This window comes from Anguilla anguilla, chromosome 7, assembly GCF_013347855.1.
Source record: "Anguilla anguilla isolate fAngAng1 chromosome 7, fAngAng1.pri, whole genome shotgun sequence".
NCBI classification, from domain to species: domain Eukaryota; kingdom Metazoa; phylum Chordata; class Actinopteri; order Anguilliformes; family Anguillidae; genus Anguilla; species Anguilla anguilla.
The window spans coordinates 920,025-936,465 of NC_049207.1; the positions used below are offsets into that span (position 1 = coordinate 920,025).

At 48.3% G+C, this 16,441-nt stretch overlaps 2 protein-coding genes across 2 annotated transcripts; one reads left to right on the forward strand and one right to left on the reverse strand.

The window, feature by feature from the left end:
• Nucleotides 1-1,500: 1,500 nt before the first annotated feature.
• mrpl52 (mitochondrial ribosomal protein L52) lies at nt 1,501-5,569 on the reverse strand. Its single transcript, XM_035425077.1, has 5 exons — nt 5,411-5,569; nt 4,952-5,024; nt 4,569-4,636; nt 2,680-2,744; nt 1,501-2,557 (listed from the first exon to the last, which is right to left on the reverse strand). The coding sequence occupies exons 1-5, from the start codon at nt 5,442-5,444 to the stop codon at nt 2,411-2,413; spliced, it is 387 nt and encodes a 128-aa protein (XP_035280968.1). The 5' UTR covers nt 5,445-5,569; the 3' UTR covers nt 1,501-2,410.
• Nucleotides 5,570-7,211: 1,642 nt separating this feature from the next.
• ajuba (ajuba LIM protein) lies at nt 7,212-15,787 on the forward strand. The gene is given in 9 exon segments (XM_035425067.1): nt 7,212-9,277; nt 9,279-9,997; nt 11,405-11,506; nt 11,644-11,711; nt 12,589-12,651; nt 13,105-13,235; nt 13,983-14,034; nt 14,145-14,213; nt 14,570-15,787. Coding segments are annotated over 9 exon segments (1,824 nt in total). The 5' UTR covers nt 7,212-8,789; the 3' UTR covers nt 14,702-15,787.
• The last annotated feature ends 654 nt before the right edge of the window (nt 15,788-16,441 follow it).

Genomic DNA, 16,441 nt, shown 5'->3' on the forward strand with positions numbered 1-16,441 from the left:
GGAGAGAATAAGAGAGAGGGGTGGGGAGACAGAGAGAGAGGGGAGTGGGGGAGAGAGAGAGGGGGGAGTGGGAAGAGAGTAAGAGAGAGAGAGAAAAAGAGAGAGAGATATTCAGGTATTTCAGGCATTTTAAATGCCAGTAAAATCACTCAGATTAACACTGCATAACCATGGTAACATTCCGTTTCTAGAAATCATGGAAAACCTTCCACTACCCTGCACGCAAACACTGAAACTCAGAAGCACAATAATGCTCCAAAATAGTTACTCTGACGCACAATATTTCACTAGCAGTTATTCTAATGCACTAAAACAGTTAATGCACAGCAAATCACAAAAAGCATTACTCTAATGCACTGTAACTCACTAAACTGTTACTGTTACTCTAATGCACTGTAACTCACTAAGACCATTACTCCAATGCACTGTAACTCACTAAGACCATTACTCCAATGCACTGTAACACACTAAGACCATTACTCCAATGCACTGTAACACACTAAGGACCATTACTCCAATGCACTGTAACTCATTAAGACCATTACTCCAATGCACTGTAACTCACTAAGACCATTACTCCAATGCACTGTAACTCACTAAGACCATTACTCCAATGCACTGTAACACACTAAGACCATTACTCCAATGCACTGTAACTCACTAAGACCATTACTCCAATGCACTGTAACTCACTAAGACCCATTACTCCATGCACTGTAACACACTAAGACCATTACTCTAATGCACTGTAACTCACTAAGACCATTACTCCAATGCACTGTAACTCACTAAGACCATTACTCCAATGCACTGTAACTCACTAAGACCATTACTCCAATGCACTGTAACACACTAAAACCATTACTCCAATGCACTGTAACTCACTAAGACCATTACTCCAATGCACTGTAACTCACTAAGACCATTACTCCAATGCACTGTAACACACTAAGACCATTACTCCAATGCACTGTAACACACTAAGACCATTACTCCAATGCACTGTAACACACTGAAACAGATGCTTGAATGCACTGTAACACACTGTAACACGCTCAAATGCATTGTGACACATTAAAACAGAGCCTCCATTGAAACTCAGGATCACAGCCATGGCAGCAGTCATGCATTATGTGTGCGCCGTCTGGTTCAGTTTCTGTTGGTGAGCCGCCTCAGTCTAAAACTCCATCAGTGAAAAATATCCAACTGCAGGACCATTTAATGGGTTGCAAATGTCACTATAACCATAACAGGTTGATACCGCAGCACAAGTCAACAAGATTTCACACACACAACGTAACGCTTACAGTTAACTCCTGTCTGAGAAAGCTCTCCAACACTTTAGCCCCATCCCAATGGGCATAAAACAAATTCACAATCAAATGGTGGCAATTCAGCTCCTGGTAAGTGGTGCAACAGCGCCCCCTGGTGGCAGTGTATTGTACACAGCCCCAGGGCTGCAAGAAGGAAACATTCAAATATGCAATTGAAGCTTCAGAATATGATAACGCAGACATGAAACATTCTGCTTTTATTCATACTTTTAAATAATTATTTGTACATGCAGCACAACATGAGTTTGTGATTTGAATTTTGTTTTTAACTTTTGAAAAACTCTGGATGTATAGTTTCAAGGAGCAACCAAATTAAATAAATGCATATATGAAGATATAATTATTGGCAGTATTATGGCTGTTGTGTAAAGTCTTCACGTGTTTCACAGACACCTGGCAGCACAGACAATCAAACTCCAAACCTCTCTCCCAATAAATTACTTTATCCACAAAAGTGACCATTTCTAAACTTGACTGGTACAAGCTTCTCCTTACGACCAGCCTGATGCTTCATGAACGATAATCATGTGACCGTGCAGATGCTACATTCACAAATGTGTAAAAGAATGGGAGGAAACCCCATAATTCACACAATGCTGTTAATAAAGTTATTAACCTCCTCAACAGCAAAATTCTTATTTCCCTTTCTATTCCCTGTTTATGAGCAAGGGGTTTGAAAGGTCATAGACTTAGAACACAGCCATGACTTCACTGTTGGAAATGGCGTTTTGTCGAGGGCTAGCGCTGGCTTACGTCACTCTGCTAGCGCAGTGTTGTAGAGGGCTAGCGCTAGCCTGTGTTACTGGACAAACAGGGTTATAGAAGAGTAGCAATCTCTTCCTTAATCTGGTAATATAGTGCTGTAGAATGCTAGCACTAGCTTGCGTTACAGAAAATGCATAAATTAGAGGATTAGTGAGTGATTTACTGTGTGTTCATGGCTCTGGAGATCAGAAGACTGCAGCTGTAACTGGGGAGAGATGGAAATGCTGTATTCTACCATCATGCTGACAGACGCCAGACTTCTCCACAAAAACAGGCCTTCTGGTCCACAGAACATTTCAAATGTGTTTTTTTTATTTCTTGTTCTTCAGTAGATGGTGGCCTTTGGGCTTCAGCTGGAGTGATTTCTTTCTCTCCTCTGCTGCTCTTTCCTCCTCTTTCCCCTCCCTCCATCGCTGCATCCCTCCATCCACCTCTGAGCTGAGAAGAACCACACGCCTCTGAGAAAGAGAGTGAGTGAGAGAGTAAAAGAGTGAGAGAGGGAACAGTGGAGAGAGAATGTAATTGAGAAGCAGAGGTGGAGAGAAAAACAGGACAGACAGAAAGGCGGAGTAATCCTCACCGCAAACTCCTCCCTTTCTTTCTTCCTCCTCTCCTGCCCTTTCAGCGGGGGAGCCGGCCGTCCGTCTGTCAGAGAGAGAGCAGTTACTCCAGCCTTACACACACACAGCCAGAGAGAGCAGTTACTCCAGCCTTACACACACACAGCCAGAGAAAGCAGTTACTCCAGCCTTACACGCACACAGCCAGAGAGAGAGAGCAGTTACTCCAGCCTTACACACACACAGCCAGAGAGAGAGCAGTTACTCCAGCCTTACACACAAACAGCCAGAGAGAGAGCAGTTACTCCAGCCTTACACACACACACAGCCAGAGAGAGAGCAGTTACTCCAGCCTTACACACACACACAGCCAGAGAGAGAGCAGTTACTCCAGCCTTACACACACACAGCCAGAGAGAGCAGTTACTCTAGCCTTACACACACACAGCCAGAGAGAGAGAGCAGTTACTCCAGCCTTACACACACACAGCCAGAGAGAGAGCAGTTACTCCAGCCTCACACACAAACAGCCAGAGAGAGAGAGCAGTTACTCTAGCCTTACACACACACAGCCAGAGAGAGAGCAGTTACTCCAGCCTCACACACGGTACACATATTTGGGAGATGAGTGACCTCATTGTTCTGAGGTTACCACCACAAGCTTAGAAAGAATGAATTCCCAGTAAAGCAAGTGGTCCCATCCTATATACCATATCACCCATATACCATCCACATCCCAAACACAGCAGCAACTAACCCTAACCCTAACCCTATATACCATATCACCCATATACCATCCACATCTCACACACAGCAGCAACTAACCCTAACCCTATATACCATATCACCCATATACCATCCACATCTCACACACAGCAGCAACTAACCCTAACCCTAACCCTATATACCATATCACCCATATACCATCCACATCTCACACACAGCAGCAACTAACCCTAACCCATCCTATATACCATATCACCCATATACCATCCACATCTCACACACAGCAGCAACTAACCCTAACCCTAACCCATCCTATATACCATATCACCCATATACCATCCACATCTCACACACAGCAGCAACTAACCCTAACCCTAACCCATCCTATATACCATATCACCCATATACCATCCACATCTCACACACAGCAGCAACGGCAGAATTCAGTCACTAAATGCTTGTATTGTAGGGAGCCATTGAGCAGATGCAGGCAGTATCGGCTGCACCTCTGTGCTGTGCCAGTGAATTCTGAGCATCAAATGGAAAGTGTTGTGTGCAAATAGGGACCATCCTAACTTGAAATGAGTGTAATATTTTTTTCTTATTTTTTTTGTATGATTTCTGTTTATTTTGAGTAATTAATGTTGCAGGCTGGTGAAAAATTAGTAGTCAGTGAATTTCTTCATCCAATAGCCAAACTGGCTGGTTATGAAAAATGTTCATTTAAAGGCCTGTTGATTGTGATGTCACTCCCTGTCACCAAAGTTACATATTAGGATATCACTACTTTGTAAAAAAGACCCTGTTTATGATGTCACTCCATTTGAGTGAAAGTCCTGATTATGATATCACTCCATTTGAGTGAAAGTCCTGATTATGATGTCACTCCATTTGAGTGAAGGTCCTGATTATGATGTCACTCCATTTGAGTGAAGGTCCTGATTATGATGTCACTCCATTTGAGTGAAGGTTCTGATTATGACGTCACTCCATTTGAGTGAAGGTTCTGATTATGATGTCACGCCATTTGAGTGAAGGTTCTGATTATGATGTCACTACATTTGAGTGAAGGTCCTGATTATGATGTCACGCCATCTGAGTGAAGGTCCTGATTATGATGTCACTCCATTTGAGTGAAGGTCCTGATTATGTCACTCCATTTGACAAAATGAACAGAACTCACCAGCGAAGGTCCAGTCTGGAAGGTCTGTTAGAGGCCCGTATTCTGTACCACTAGGAGCCAGATTGTTCCTGAGCAAAACACCAACACACAAACCAGAAATCACACACAGACAAAAAACAAAACCTGATTAAAAAACTAAATAAGATCCATCTCAAATGTTTTGATGCAACTCAATAAAAGGTAAATAACACAATAATGTTTAAGCTGGGCACCACTGTCGCCTCACAGCAACAAGGTGGCAGGTTCGAGTCACAGTTCGAGTTCGAGTTTGCAGTAGGCAAAATGGACACTCTAAATAGCCAAATAATATGAGTGTGTTAACACTGTGATGGACTGGTAACCAGCCCAGTGTTCCTGCTTAATTCATTCATGCCTATACTCACTCCACTCGCCACTTCTTTCCAGCACGAGTCCCGGCAGTGAGGGAGAGAGCGCGAGACAACGACTGCCTGAAACCTTGGAGACGGAGAGGATGTGTAATTAGACCACGTGAGACCACAGATACGTCGCCGCAGTCACCTGGCTAAAGCCATACTTACCGTGAGAGTGAAAATCTGCCCATGTGCATAGGCCTACAACGATTCAGCGGTATTAATAGCGGACACATAAATACAATAAAAGTCTATCTAATGAGTTAGTTAAGCGTTTAACGTAGTAAATAGACCTGTCAACAGCGGTTAAAATTATGCCCACGAATATCTATAGCGAACTTAGCTAGCTATGTATCCTGGGCGACGTGCTCTTTTGCGCTTCATCATCTACATGAAAGTGGCGTCAAATAAAGTGAGGAAAATTTACAGAGACATTTAAGACATTTAAATTTGGTCAAGGTCCCCTCTCACCTGCACAGCACACAGGCCTCACGGACGCCGCCATCTTGAAATCAGGAGCACAAAGATACGGAATGGCAGCAAAGACAAACAAAGCGAGGAGCTGAAATGCTGTGATGTGATACGTGACCGCTAGGTGGCACCATAATACTGGCCTGACGGAAGCAGATAATCGCGGGTAGCATGTAATTTTATAATTGCGCGCGCATAACCAAGCCCACAGCCCGAGATACTAAGATAAAACTGAAAAAATGCGAAAAATGTTTCTGCTACAGCCAGACGGGACGAGGAGTAGCCTACGAGAGCGCTGAGACTCTAGACTTACTGTTCGTGGCGTCTTCGTTATTATGGAGAGAAACGATTGCTGTGGTTTGGAAGGGCAGTGTAATGGTCAATAGGGCTTATTTCTTTTCTTTACTGTACTTTTTTTTTTTTTAGCAAACTCTAACGATGAGAAGGGGCTGCAGATGTAAGTGGGCAGTGATTGGTTCAGAGGGAGGGGCTGCAGATGTAAGTGGGCAGTGATTGGTTCAGGGGGAGGGGCTGCAGATGTAAGTGGGCAGTGATTGGTTCAGAGGGAGGGGTTGCAGATGTAAGTGGGCAGTGATTGGTTCAGGGGGAGGGGCTGCAGATGTACGTAGGCAGCGGATTGGGCTCTGTATAGCGCATGATGCTGTTTCGTTTGATCCTCTACAAGCAGCTGCACTTGTCCCAACATGCAGCTCACACACCCTCAAGGTGCTGGAGGGGGGGTCTCGGGGGGGAGTTAGGAGTTTAAACAGCGTCATCAAAGGCAACTGCAGGCTAGCCGAGCTGCAGGTCAGAACTTCCTTTCCTGTGCCTATTTTCAGACTGATTTTATTGTTTGTGTACCCAAAAAGGGAGAGGATGGGAGCCGTGAAAATTAAAGAACAGACAAGTATAGTACAGGCAGAGAGCATGTATTATAAATGCCACACAATCGCACACCTTTCAGTTTTAGAAGGTTGCTCCAAAACATCACCCTGCCGCTTCCCCACCCCCTTCCTGTAGCAGGACTGCTGGCGTTATCTCCCCGGCGATGCTGAGTAAGCCGCAAAGCATTCCGCTGTGTGTGCTTCAGACAAGTTCCCACTCGCTGATAACGCGCGGGAGAGGGAGAGGCAGAGGCACGCGCACTGCTGCAGACCGCCGAGGAGTACAAAGAAAAGCAGTTTGTGTGTGTGTGAGGAGGGGGCACTGGGCCGAGGAGGCGCAAAACAGCTACCATAGAAAAAAAAAATGGGTCCCGTTTATCTTCGCGTTTATTCATACAACTGGGTGTCCTTCTATGTTGGTGCCACTCGTAGCAAATACTAGGAAGACCGGCGCGAGAAATCGTTACTTTGTTTTGTCTCTGAATTCTTACACGCGTGCAAACCGCAGCGCACTTTGGTAACTTCGACGGTATCGTTCCGCGCATTCCACAGGCTCGGAGTACAGCAAAGTAGTGCCTATTCGAACATTGCGCATGAAACACTTCGAAACTGTGCTGCTACATTAATACAACTGCAGCCACGAGAGACAAATAATAGTCCTTAGGGTATTAGAGTTTCAGTTAGAAATACTCCATAACCAAGGATCTGGCTAAATTAGCCCCGCGGCGTTGAATTAAACACTGCATCCATAACATGATGACACGCACTCGCAATCTAATTACGCTGTACTGCTGCCCCGCGGCGCAATAAATCAGCGTCTGCAGTTCTTAGCGCTTAGAACAGACAGTTAAACACAGTTAAACGGTTAAACACATACACGTCCCTGGCAACTTGATGACATCCGTTTAAAACTGCAATCGAATACAAATGCGACAAATAAAATAAGATACTAACTAAACTTATGTTGTGTGCTAACTTTAGACAATACGTTATAAGTACAGTAGGCTAGGTTATATAGGCCTATGAAAAAACTTGTTACGTCAGTTCAGCCATACAGTAATAACGTCACTTGCTGCTCCGAATTAGAACTTGTCACTTGTTAACGCATTAAAAATAATACTGGCATCTAATATTTTCGAACGTGTGGGAAGTAGACCAGAGACTCTGTGTGTGACAATAACAGTGCGATCAGTCCGCCATGCCTTGACGAAAGGTGTGCCGGTCCAGAAAAAAAGTGAGAGAAAGAAAGAGACGGGAGTCCGGGACAAGAGCGGGGAGCCGCAACTCTGTTCATTTTAATGTAAGCCCAACTAATTCTTGATTAACTTGATTACGTTTTTATCTAGTGCGCCGTGTTTGGGTATAAGAGATGGCGTAACGTGTTCGCACATATCTTATTCAACTTAGTTTTTTTAAACTTGGTGTGTATTTTGGGAAATATAACATTCTTTGAGACTGAAGGGGGGGAGAGCGACGTCTTGTTCTCTTTGCTCTGAACTTTTCCCGTGGAAAAAATACTACATTTTCATATGTAAAATGAAAGAACTGTAAAGGTAGCGTAATCTGTAGACGAGATAGTGGATTTATTTTCCTTTCCTATGCGTGCGGTGCAACGTAACCTGCGGCGACTCGCGCATCCAAGAACGGAAGAGAAAACCGGTCATTTACAAGACTTTCTGTATGCTGCGAACTTTCTGAGCACGTCGAGTGGAAACATTAACGGACACTGTATTCGGCATAGCTAGGACAGTTACTTTATTACTTTATTAACACTAACGAGATGAAAACAACGGGACTTATCTCCATTTTTTAATTCTGGGAAACAAAGGGCAGACAGACTGAGTGCTGTTAACTGCTACACGGGAAAACTGTTGCCTACTGTATGGACCTCTGGCCGGGGATGGGTTGTACTACACAGAGCAGGAACTCAAACGCAGAACTTTAGCAGAGCTTTAAAATTGCACAAAAAAGGATCTCGGCTCTTGACGTGAATAGACGGGGTAACAAAGCATAAGGGCACTTTTAAGTAGCCTACGGCAGTTTTACTGTAAGGATAGGGGAGCGTCCATTTATCAACAACAGAAGCCAATCTGCAGTAACGCAACGATGACTTGATAACCGGACCCACACCTTTGCTTGAAATAACCCCTCACAATGACGTCGCTGTTTTCTTGATTATTATTGTCCAGTATTTATTGCGCACTGACCAGAATTCGATTTAGATCCGTAAATTTAAGTTTGATGCTTTCGGCCATCGTCACTGCCGTTTCCATGAGTACCGGCCTGCTTGACCTCGGTGACTGCCCGTCTGATGCTTTGTGTGTTTTGAGCTCCAGAGGCTAGTGAACTGACGGACGCACGCTCTCGCGTATTAGAGGTGGTTTATTAGCCGGGCCGGAGGATGGACCGTCTCAGCAGTAAGCTTCTGGAGAAGCTGAAGCTGACGGACTCTGGCAGCGTGAAGTTCAGCTCCAAGAAGAAAGGCGAGCCGGCCAATGCAAACAACAACAATAGCTGCAGCAGCGGCGGGGGGGGCGGGGACGGGCCGCACCGCGCGACCCCCCCCAGGCCCCAGCGAGGTGTCGGGGTGTGTGTGCCGAGCGCCACCCGTCCCTCCCGCCCCTCTGCCCTCAGACACGGGTCCGAGCGCGGAGCCCCACCCGGCCGTCGCGGAGCCCCCCCTGAGACGCGGCTACCCCGCGCGGCAGGCGGACGGTGGCTCTCCGGCGCCCCCGCTGGGTGTCGGCCTCGTGGCCAGCCATCGCCGCTATTCGCTGGAGCTCCAGCACCTGGCCCATCGGCGGCAGCTGCTCTCGCAGCCAGCCCCGCCCCTGTGTGCGCCCCCCGGTGGCGGCCCGCTGCGCTGCGGCGGCGAGCCCGGCTTCCCGCCCGAGCTGGAGCGCCACAAGCGCTTCTCCCTGCAGGAGGCGCTGGTCTACAAGCGGCACAGCACAGGGGGCGAGCCCTGGGACCGGCCCGCCCCCCCTCTCGCTCCCGCCCACCCGGCCCCCGGCAGGCCCCGCCCTCAGCCCGCGGTCCTCGCTCAGCCTGCAGGAGGCGCTGTTGGCCAGCCCACGCTCCTCGCTCAGCCTGCAGGAGGCGCTGTTGGCCAGCCCGCGATCCAGCTTCGCCAGCTCGGCCAGCGGGGGGAGCCCCATGGGCAGCCGCTGCAGCAGCAACCGCACCAGCGGCATCAGCCTGGGCTTCGACTCCCGCCACGCCCAGCTGCCCGCCCCGCCCCCTGCAGCCGGCGCAGGCCATGCCCAGGCAGGGGGGGGGCGGGCGGGAGTGGGGGCGGGGGCCCCCTCTGCGGAGATGTGGAGGGAGTATTTGGACGGGGCTGGGGGGGCGGGGCAGGACAGCCGGCACTCGTACCCGCCGGCCCTGGGGAGCCCTGCCGCCGCCAGCCTCCTGGGGCCCTCCTGGGGGGGTCGGCTCCTGCAGGGGGGGCCCGGGGACCGCGCGCGGTACTCAGACCTGCCGGGGCCCCGCTATCAGGAGGAGCTGACCCAGCTGCTGCGCTGGGAGGCCGCGCTTCGGGGCGAGGACCCGGGGGACCCCACAGGCCTGCTGGGCACTCTGGAGGGGCTGGCCCTCAAAGACCCGCCCACCAGGCCCCTCCCCAGCCCCGCCCCACCACAGCCCAAACCCCCAGCGGAGCAGGGAGCGGCCAGAGACTCCGACAGTCGGCAGGAGTACTTTGGTGAGATCATCATCAACATCATCGTCATGCCTGTGTGTGTGAGTGCGTGTACGTGTGCATGCATATGCACGTGTGTGTGAGCGCGTGAGTGTGTGTGTCTGAGAGAGAGGTGGTGTGAGTGAGTGATACAGTGAATGCGTGAGTGGCAATTATAGGTGGGCAAACAGTAGTGATTAAAGGCAAACAGTAGTGATTAGAGGTGAACAGTAGTGATTAAAGGTGCACAGTGAGATTAGAGGCGAACAGTAGTGATTAAAGGTGGGCAGTGAGATTAGAGGCGAACAGTAGTGATTAAAGGTGAACAGTAGTGATTAAAGGTAGACAGTGGGATTAGAGGCGAACAGTAGTAATTAAAGGTGGACAGTGGGATTAGAGGTGAACAGTAGTGATTAAAGGTGCACAGTGGGATTAGAGGCGAACAGTAGTGATTAAAGGTGCACAGTGGGATTAGAGGCGAACAGTAGTGATTAAAGGTGCACAGTGGGATTAGAGGCGAACAGTAGTGATTAAAGGTGCACAGTGGGATTAGAGGCGAACAGTAGTGATTAAAGGTGCACAGTGGGATTAGAGGCGAACAGTAGTGATTAAAGGTGCACAGTGGGATTAGAGGCGAACAGTAGTGATTAAAGGTGCACAGTGGGATTAGAGGCGAACAGTAGTGATTAAAGGTGCACAGTGGGATTAGAGGCGAACAGTAGTGATTAAAGGTGGTGAGCAGCACACTGCGCAGTGGTAGTCGTTTTGGATGTGCGTTTCTGCTTCTAGGGAGTGTTGGGAATGGCTGTGGGCAGTCTGGCGTGCTGTGCTGCGTGTAGCGTGTAGGCGTCTGCAGAAGCGTGTAGCATGTGCTGGCGTGTGCAGAAGCGTGTTTTTCAGAGCAGATATTTGAGGCCTGGAGGAAAGGTATGTCTGAACGTATCTCTGAGGAGGGAGAGGCCTGTGGCCTTCACAGCCGGAGCGTGCTAGCGGAGCGTCTGATCACAGGGCCACGTCGTTACGGGCGTCTGTGTGAAGGGCACTCGCTGTGTGAGGGTGTGTGACACGCTGTGTGTAGCTGTGTTGGGCTGTGTGAAGGGCACACGCTGTGTGAGGGTGTGTGACACACTGTGTGTAGCTGTGTTGGGCTGTGTGTAGGGCACTCGCTGTGTGAGGGTGTGTGACACACTGTGTGTAGCTGTGTTGGGCTGTGTGAAGGGCACTCGCTGTGTGAGGGTGTGTGACACGCTGTGTGTATAAGGACACAGAACTGCAAGAATTTACTATGATAGGCTGTTTCTTTTGAAATTCACATTGACACTGGATGCCAAAGTGGCACGTGCGTTAGTGTTTTATTTTAAACACCGTAACGTTCAGCGGATTCTGTTTTGACGGCAGAGCGTGTGAACCTGCTGCGTGCTGCCGTTGCAGGTACCTGTGTGAAGTGCGGGAAAGGTGTCTACGGGACGGAGAGTGCCTGCCAGGCGTTAGACAGCCTGTATCACACACACTGCTTCACCTGCGTGTCCTGCGGTCAGTCCACATCCGCACTAATTACCCATATTACCCATCACCATGGCAACTCACTCACCAGTCAGCCAATCACTGATGGAACAGCTGCCCACAGCTCTGTGTACTCAGACCCCTGTGTCTGTCTGTCTGTCTGTTAGGCCGCACCCTCAGAAACAAGGACTTCTACAACGTGAGTGGCTCAGTTTACTGCAAAGAGGACTACATGGTGAGGATGCCTGTCCTCAGCCTTCCTGCTCCTGACTCATACATCACCTGCACAACAGCTACTGTGTCATTCTTCCTCTCTCTCTCCCTCCTCTCTACCTCCCTCTCTCTCCCCCTTCTCTCCCTCGCTCCTTCTCTCTCTCCCTCCTCTCGTTCCCCCTCCTCTCTCCCTCCTTCTCTCTCTCTCCCTCCTCTCTACCTCCCCTCCTCTCTCGTTCCCTTCCTCTTTCGCTCCCCCTCCCCCTCCTCTCTCCCCTCCTCCTCCTCTCTACTTCCCTCTCTCTCCCCCTCCTCCCTCGCTCCTTTCCCCTCTCCCCCTCCTTCTCTCTACCTCCCTCTTTCCCTTCCCCTCCCTCTCCCTTTCTCCCTCCTTCTCTCTTTACCTCTGTATCCCTCCTCTCCCTTTCTCTCCCACCCTCCTCTCTCCCTCCCTCCCCTTCTCTCTCTGTCTCAACACCTCTTACAGAATTTATATGCATTTTGTATAGTTCAGTGTTCTGTGCCTGTTGTGGCGTTGAACAGAGACTGAATGGCTGAAGGAAATGAGCAGGAGTAAGCAGTTACACAGCAGTTATACACATAGGGACTGATAATGGAGGGTATGGATTCAGTAACACAGCAGTTAGACACATAGGGACTGATAATGGAGGGTATGGACTCAGTAACACAGCAGTTAGACACATAGGGACTGATAATGGAGGGTATGGATTCAGTAACACATCTTTAAGTCCTGCAGGATTATGGGGGATAGGGACTGATTTGCAGAGATGTGAGACTGTTGGTGGAGACATTTCTGATTCAAAGCCAGGGCTTGATGTGGATCATAAATGTTGTGAATTCATATTGTGGAGTAATGCCCCCCCCCCCCCCCCCAACAGTTCTCAGGATTTCAGGCGGCAGCGGAGAAGTGCAGTGTGTGCGGCCACCTGATCCTGGAGAAGGTGAGTGTGTGTGTGTGTGTGTGTGTGTGAGTGTGTTTGTGTGTGTGTGGTGTGTGTGTGAGTGTGTGTGTGAGAGTGTCTGTGTGTGTGTGTGAGAGTGTGTGTGAGAGTGTATGTGTGTGAGAAAGTGTGTGTGTGCGAGTGTGTGTGTGTGCACATGCATGCTTGTATGTATGCCTGTGTGTACATGTATATATGGACGTATTCAAGCATGTGCCCATCTTTTCAGGAAATGGCAGCTGCTTCATGCTCTAAGAGCCTTAGATAAGTGTCCCAGAATGCACCCTGCTGTTATGGGGTGGAGGGGGTGTTTACCCTAAATCAGGGGTTCCCACACTTTCTTGGCACTGCCCACAAGTTTTAAATTGAGACCCAAAAATGTAAAAAATATGTGTCTGCATAGTCGATGCCCGGCAGAGAGGCTCAAATCAGTCCGGTCTGCACGTGTGTCAGATCCTGCAGGCGCTGGGGAACTCCTACCATCCAGGCTGTTTCCGTTGTGTGGTTTGCGCAAAAACATTAGATGGAGTTCCCTTCACAGTGGACTACCTCAACAATGTCTACTGCGTCTCTGACTACAACAGGTAAGCTCTACTGCGTCTCTGACTAGATTAGTAATGATTAGTAATGTGGTGCTAAGTGGCTCTTGCAGTGTGTGATTAGTAATGTGGTGCTAAGTGGCTCTTGCAGTGTGTGATTAGTAATGTGGTGCTAAGTGGCTCTTGCAGTGTGTGATTAGTAATGTGGTGCTAAGTGGCTCTTGCAGTCTGTGGTTAGTAATGTGGTGCTAAGTGGCTCTTGTGGTCTGTGATTAGTAATGTGGTGCTAAGTGGCTCTTGCTGTGTGTGATTAGTAATGTGGTGCTAAGTGGCTCTTGCTGTGTGTGATTAGTAATGTGGTGCTAAGTGGCTCTTGCTGTGTGTGATTAGTAATGTGGTGCTAAGTGGCTCTTGCTGTGTGTGATTAGTAATGTGGTGCTAAGTGGCTCTTGCTGTGTGTGATTAGTAATGTGGTGCTAAGTGGCTCTTGCAGTCTGTGATTAGTAATGTGGTGCTAAGTGGCTCTTGCTGTGTGTGATTAGTAATGTGGTGCTAAGTGGCTCTTGCTGTGTGTGATTAGTAATGTGGTGCTAAGTGGCTCTTGCAGTCTGTATAAAGTGACTCATTCTAATGAAAGGAAATGATGTAGGGGCGCTCCTGCTGACTGCATCAGGCAGTGACTCTGACGTCATAGGACCTTCAAATCTCAAACAGCTGTGTGTGTGTGTGTGTGTGTGTGTGTGTGTGTATTGCGCGTGTGTGTGCGTGCGTGCTTATGTGTGTATGTTGCAGGACCTTTGCTCCAAAGTGCGCTGCTTGTCTACAGCCAATTCTACCTACAGAGGTGAGTTTGAGTGAGTGTGTGTGTGTGTGTGTGTGTGTGTGCACGCATATATATATATATATATATACAGTCTGTGCTGATGCTGTGTAGTGATCATCACTCTGTTACAGGGCAGTGAGGAGATTCTCAGGGTGGTGTCCATGAACAAAGACTACCACTTTGAGTGCTACCACTGTGAGGTCAGTGTGTATATACTGTATCTACCCTCTCTCTCAGTGCAGTGTTAATGTAGTGTAGTGTGCAGTGTGTATATACTGTATCTACCCTCTCTCTCAGTGCAGTGTTAATGTACTGTAGTGTGCAGTGTGTATATACTGTATCTACCCTCTCTCAGTGCAGTGCAGTAATATATACTATATTAACTCTCTCTCAGTGCAGTGTTAATGTACTGTAGTGTGCAGTGTGTATATACTGTATCTACCTCTCTCAGTGCAGTGCAGTAATATATACTATATTAACTCTCTCTCAGTGCAGTGTTAATGTACTGTTCTCAGGTCAGTGTTATATGTGTGACCCTCCCTTCTCTCCCTCTCAGGGGTGTGGCAAACAGCTCTCAGATCAGCCGGGATCACAGTGTTTCCCTCTGGACTCTCACTTGCTGTGTCACTCCTGTCACATGACTCGGGTGTGCACCACTCTCAATCTTCTCCCTCCTAACTCTCAGTGACACACACACACATACACGCACTCGCACACACACGTGCGCATACGCATGCACACTCACACTCGCACACACACGCACACACACACACTCTCACACTCACACGCGCACAAGCGTGCACACACACTCTTGCACACACTCTTTCTCACACACACACAAACACACACACATCATTTATAGTTAACCCACTTACTTGGACACTAACAAGGCCAACTCAGTGATAGAGCTCAACACTGGTAACCCAACTCAGTGACTCCGCCTAGTCATTAAGCACAAATGCTACGAGCTGTAAATCTGCATTTAAACCACGGTCTCTTACTGTGTTAGGCTGTGCCACAGTCACTGTGCTGGTCTTACTCTTACTGTGTTAGGCTGCGCCACAGTCACTGTGCTGGTCTTACTCTTACTGTGTTAGGCTGCGCCACAGTCACTGTGCTGGTCTTACTCTTACTGTGTTAGGCTGCGCCACAGTCACTGTGCTGGTCTTACTGTGTTAAGCTGCGCCAGTCGCTGTGCTGGTCTTACTCTTACTGTGTTAGGCTGCGCCACAGTCACTGTGCTGGTCTCACTCTTACTGTGTTAGGCTGTGCCACAGTCACTGTGCTGGTCTTACTCTTACTGTGTTAGGCTGTGCCACAGTCACTGTGCTGGTCTTGCTCTTACTGTGTTAGGATGTGCCACAGTCACTGTGCTGGTCTTACTGTGTTAGGCTGTGCCACAGTCACTGTGCTGGTCTTACTCTTACTGTGTTAGGCTGTGCCACAGTCACTGTGCTGGTCTTACTGTGTTAGGCTGTGCCACAGTCACTGTGCTGGTCTTACTGTTAGGCTGTGCCACAGTCGCTGTGCTGGTCTTACTGTGTTAGGCTGTGGTGTGCACAGGACTCCAGACTACTGTCTCACAGCCTGTGTTTCTACTGCAACTTTTATCTGAAGGAGAGATCCTGATAGAGTTTGTATATTTAATATCACTAGCAGCTGTTTTGCACTTAAAGATGAATGTGTTCCTTAAGAGATTTGTCTTGTAAAAAGATCCCATGGAGATAAACAGTCTTGATATTCGTGTTTTAATTAAAATATTTAAGTTCTGCAAGTGTGGTGGTTCTTTACTGTGGGGCGGGGTGGAGCTGGGGTTAGACTGCCACTGTGCGGCACAGGTGAGCACAGCGCAGGTGTGAACGCCTCCTCTCGCAGCGCTGAGCACAGCGCAGGTGTGAACGCCTCCTCTCGCAGCGCTGAGCACAGTGCAGGTGTGAACGCCTCCTCTGTTAATTTGGTATTCCATTTCTGAAACGTGTTGAACACTGCATTTTTAAAAACCTTAGTTCATAATAAATGCTCAGAGTTTTGATCTTATATGGTAGAACCATAAGAAATACTGGGAAGTATCTGCAAATCAACCTTTCTTTCCAGAAATTCACAGTGCATTTACAGAGCCTACTCAAAGTGGAAGGTAGGAAAGAATGTTTCCACACCAGCATTATCCAAGAATGATAGAATGAAGCACAACGATGAACAGCTAGCTCACGTACTGTACAGGGCCATGAAAAAGTATTTGCCCTCTTCCTGATTTCCTATTATTGCATATTTGTCAAACTGATTGGTTTCGGATCTTTAGAAAAGCCATTTCTACGGCTCTGGGACACTGAATCACAGGGACAGCCATTATCTCCAAATGGAGAACTGAATAGGTCTGAATAGTGTTCACTGTGTGAACTAAACTGTGTTCTTGGCTAGAAATAGCTGT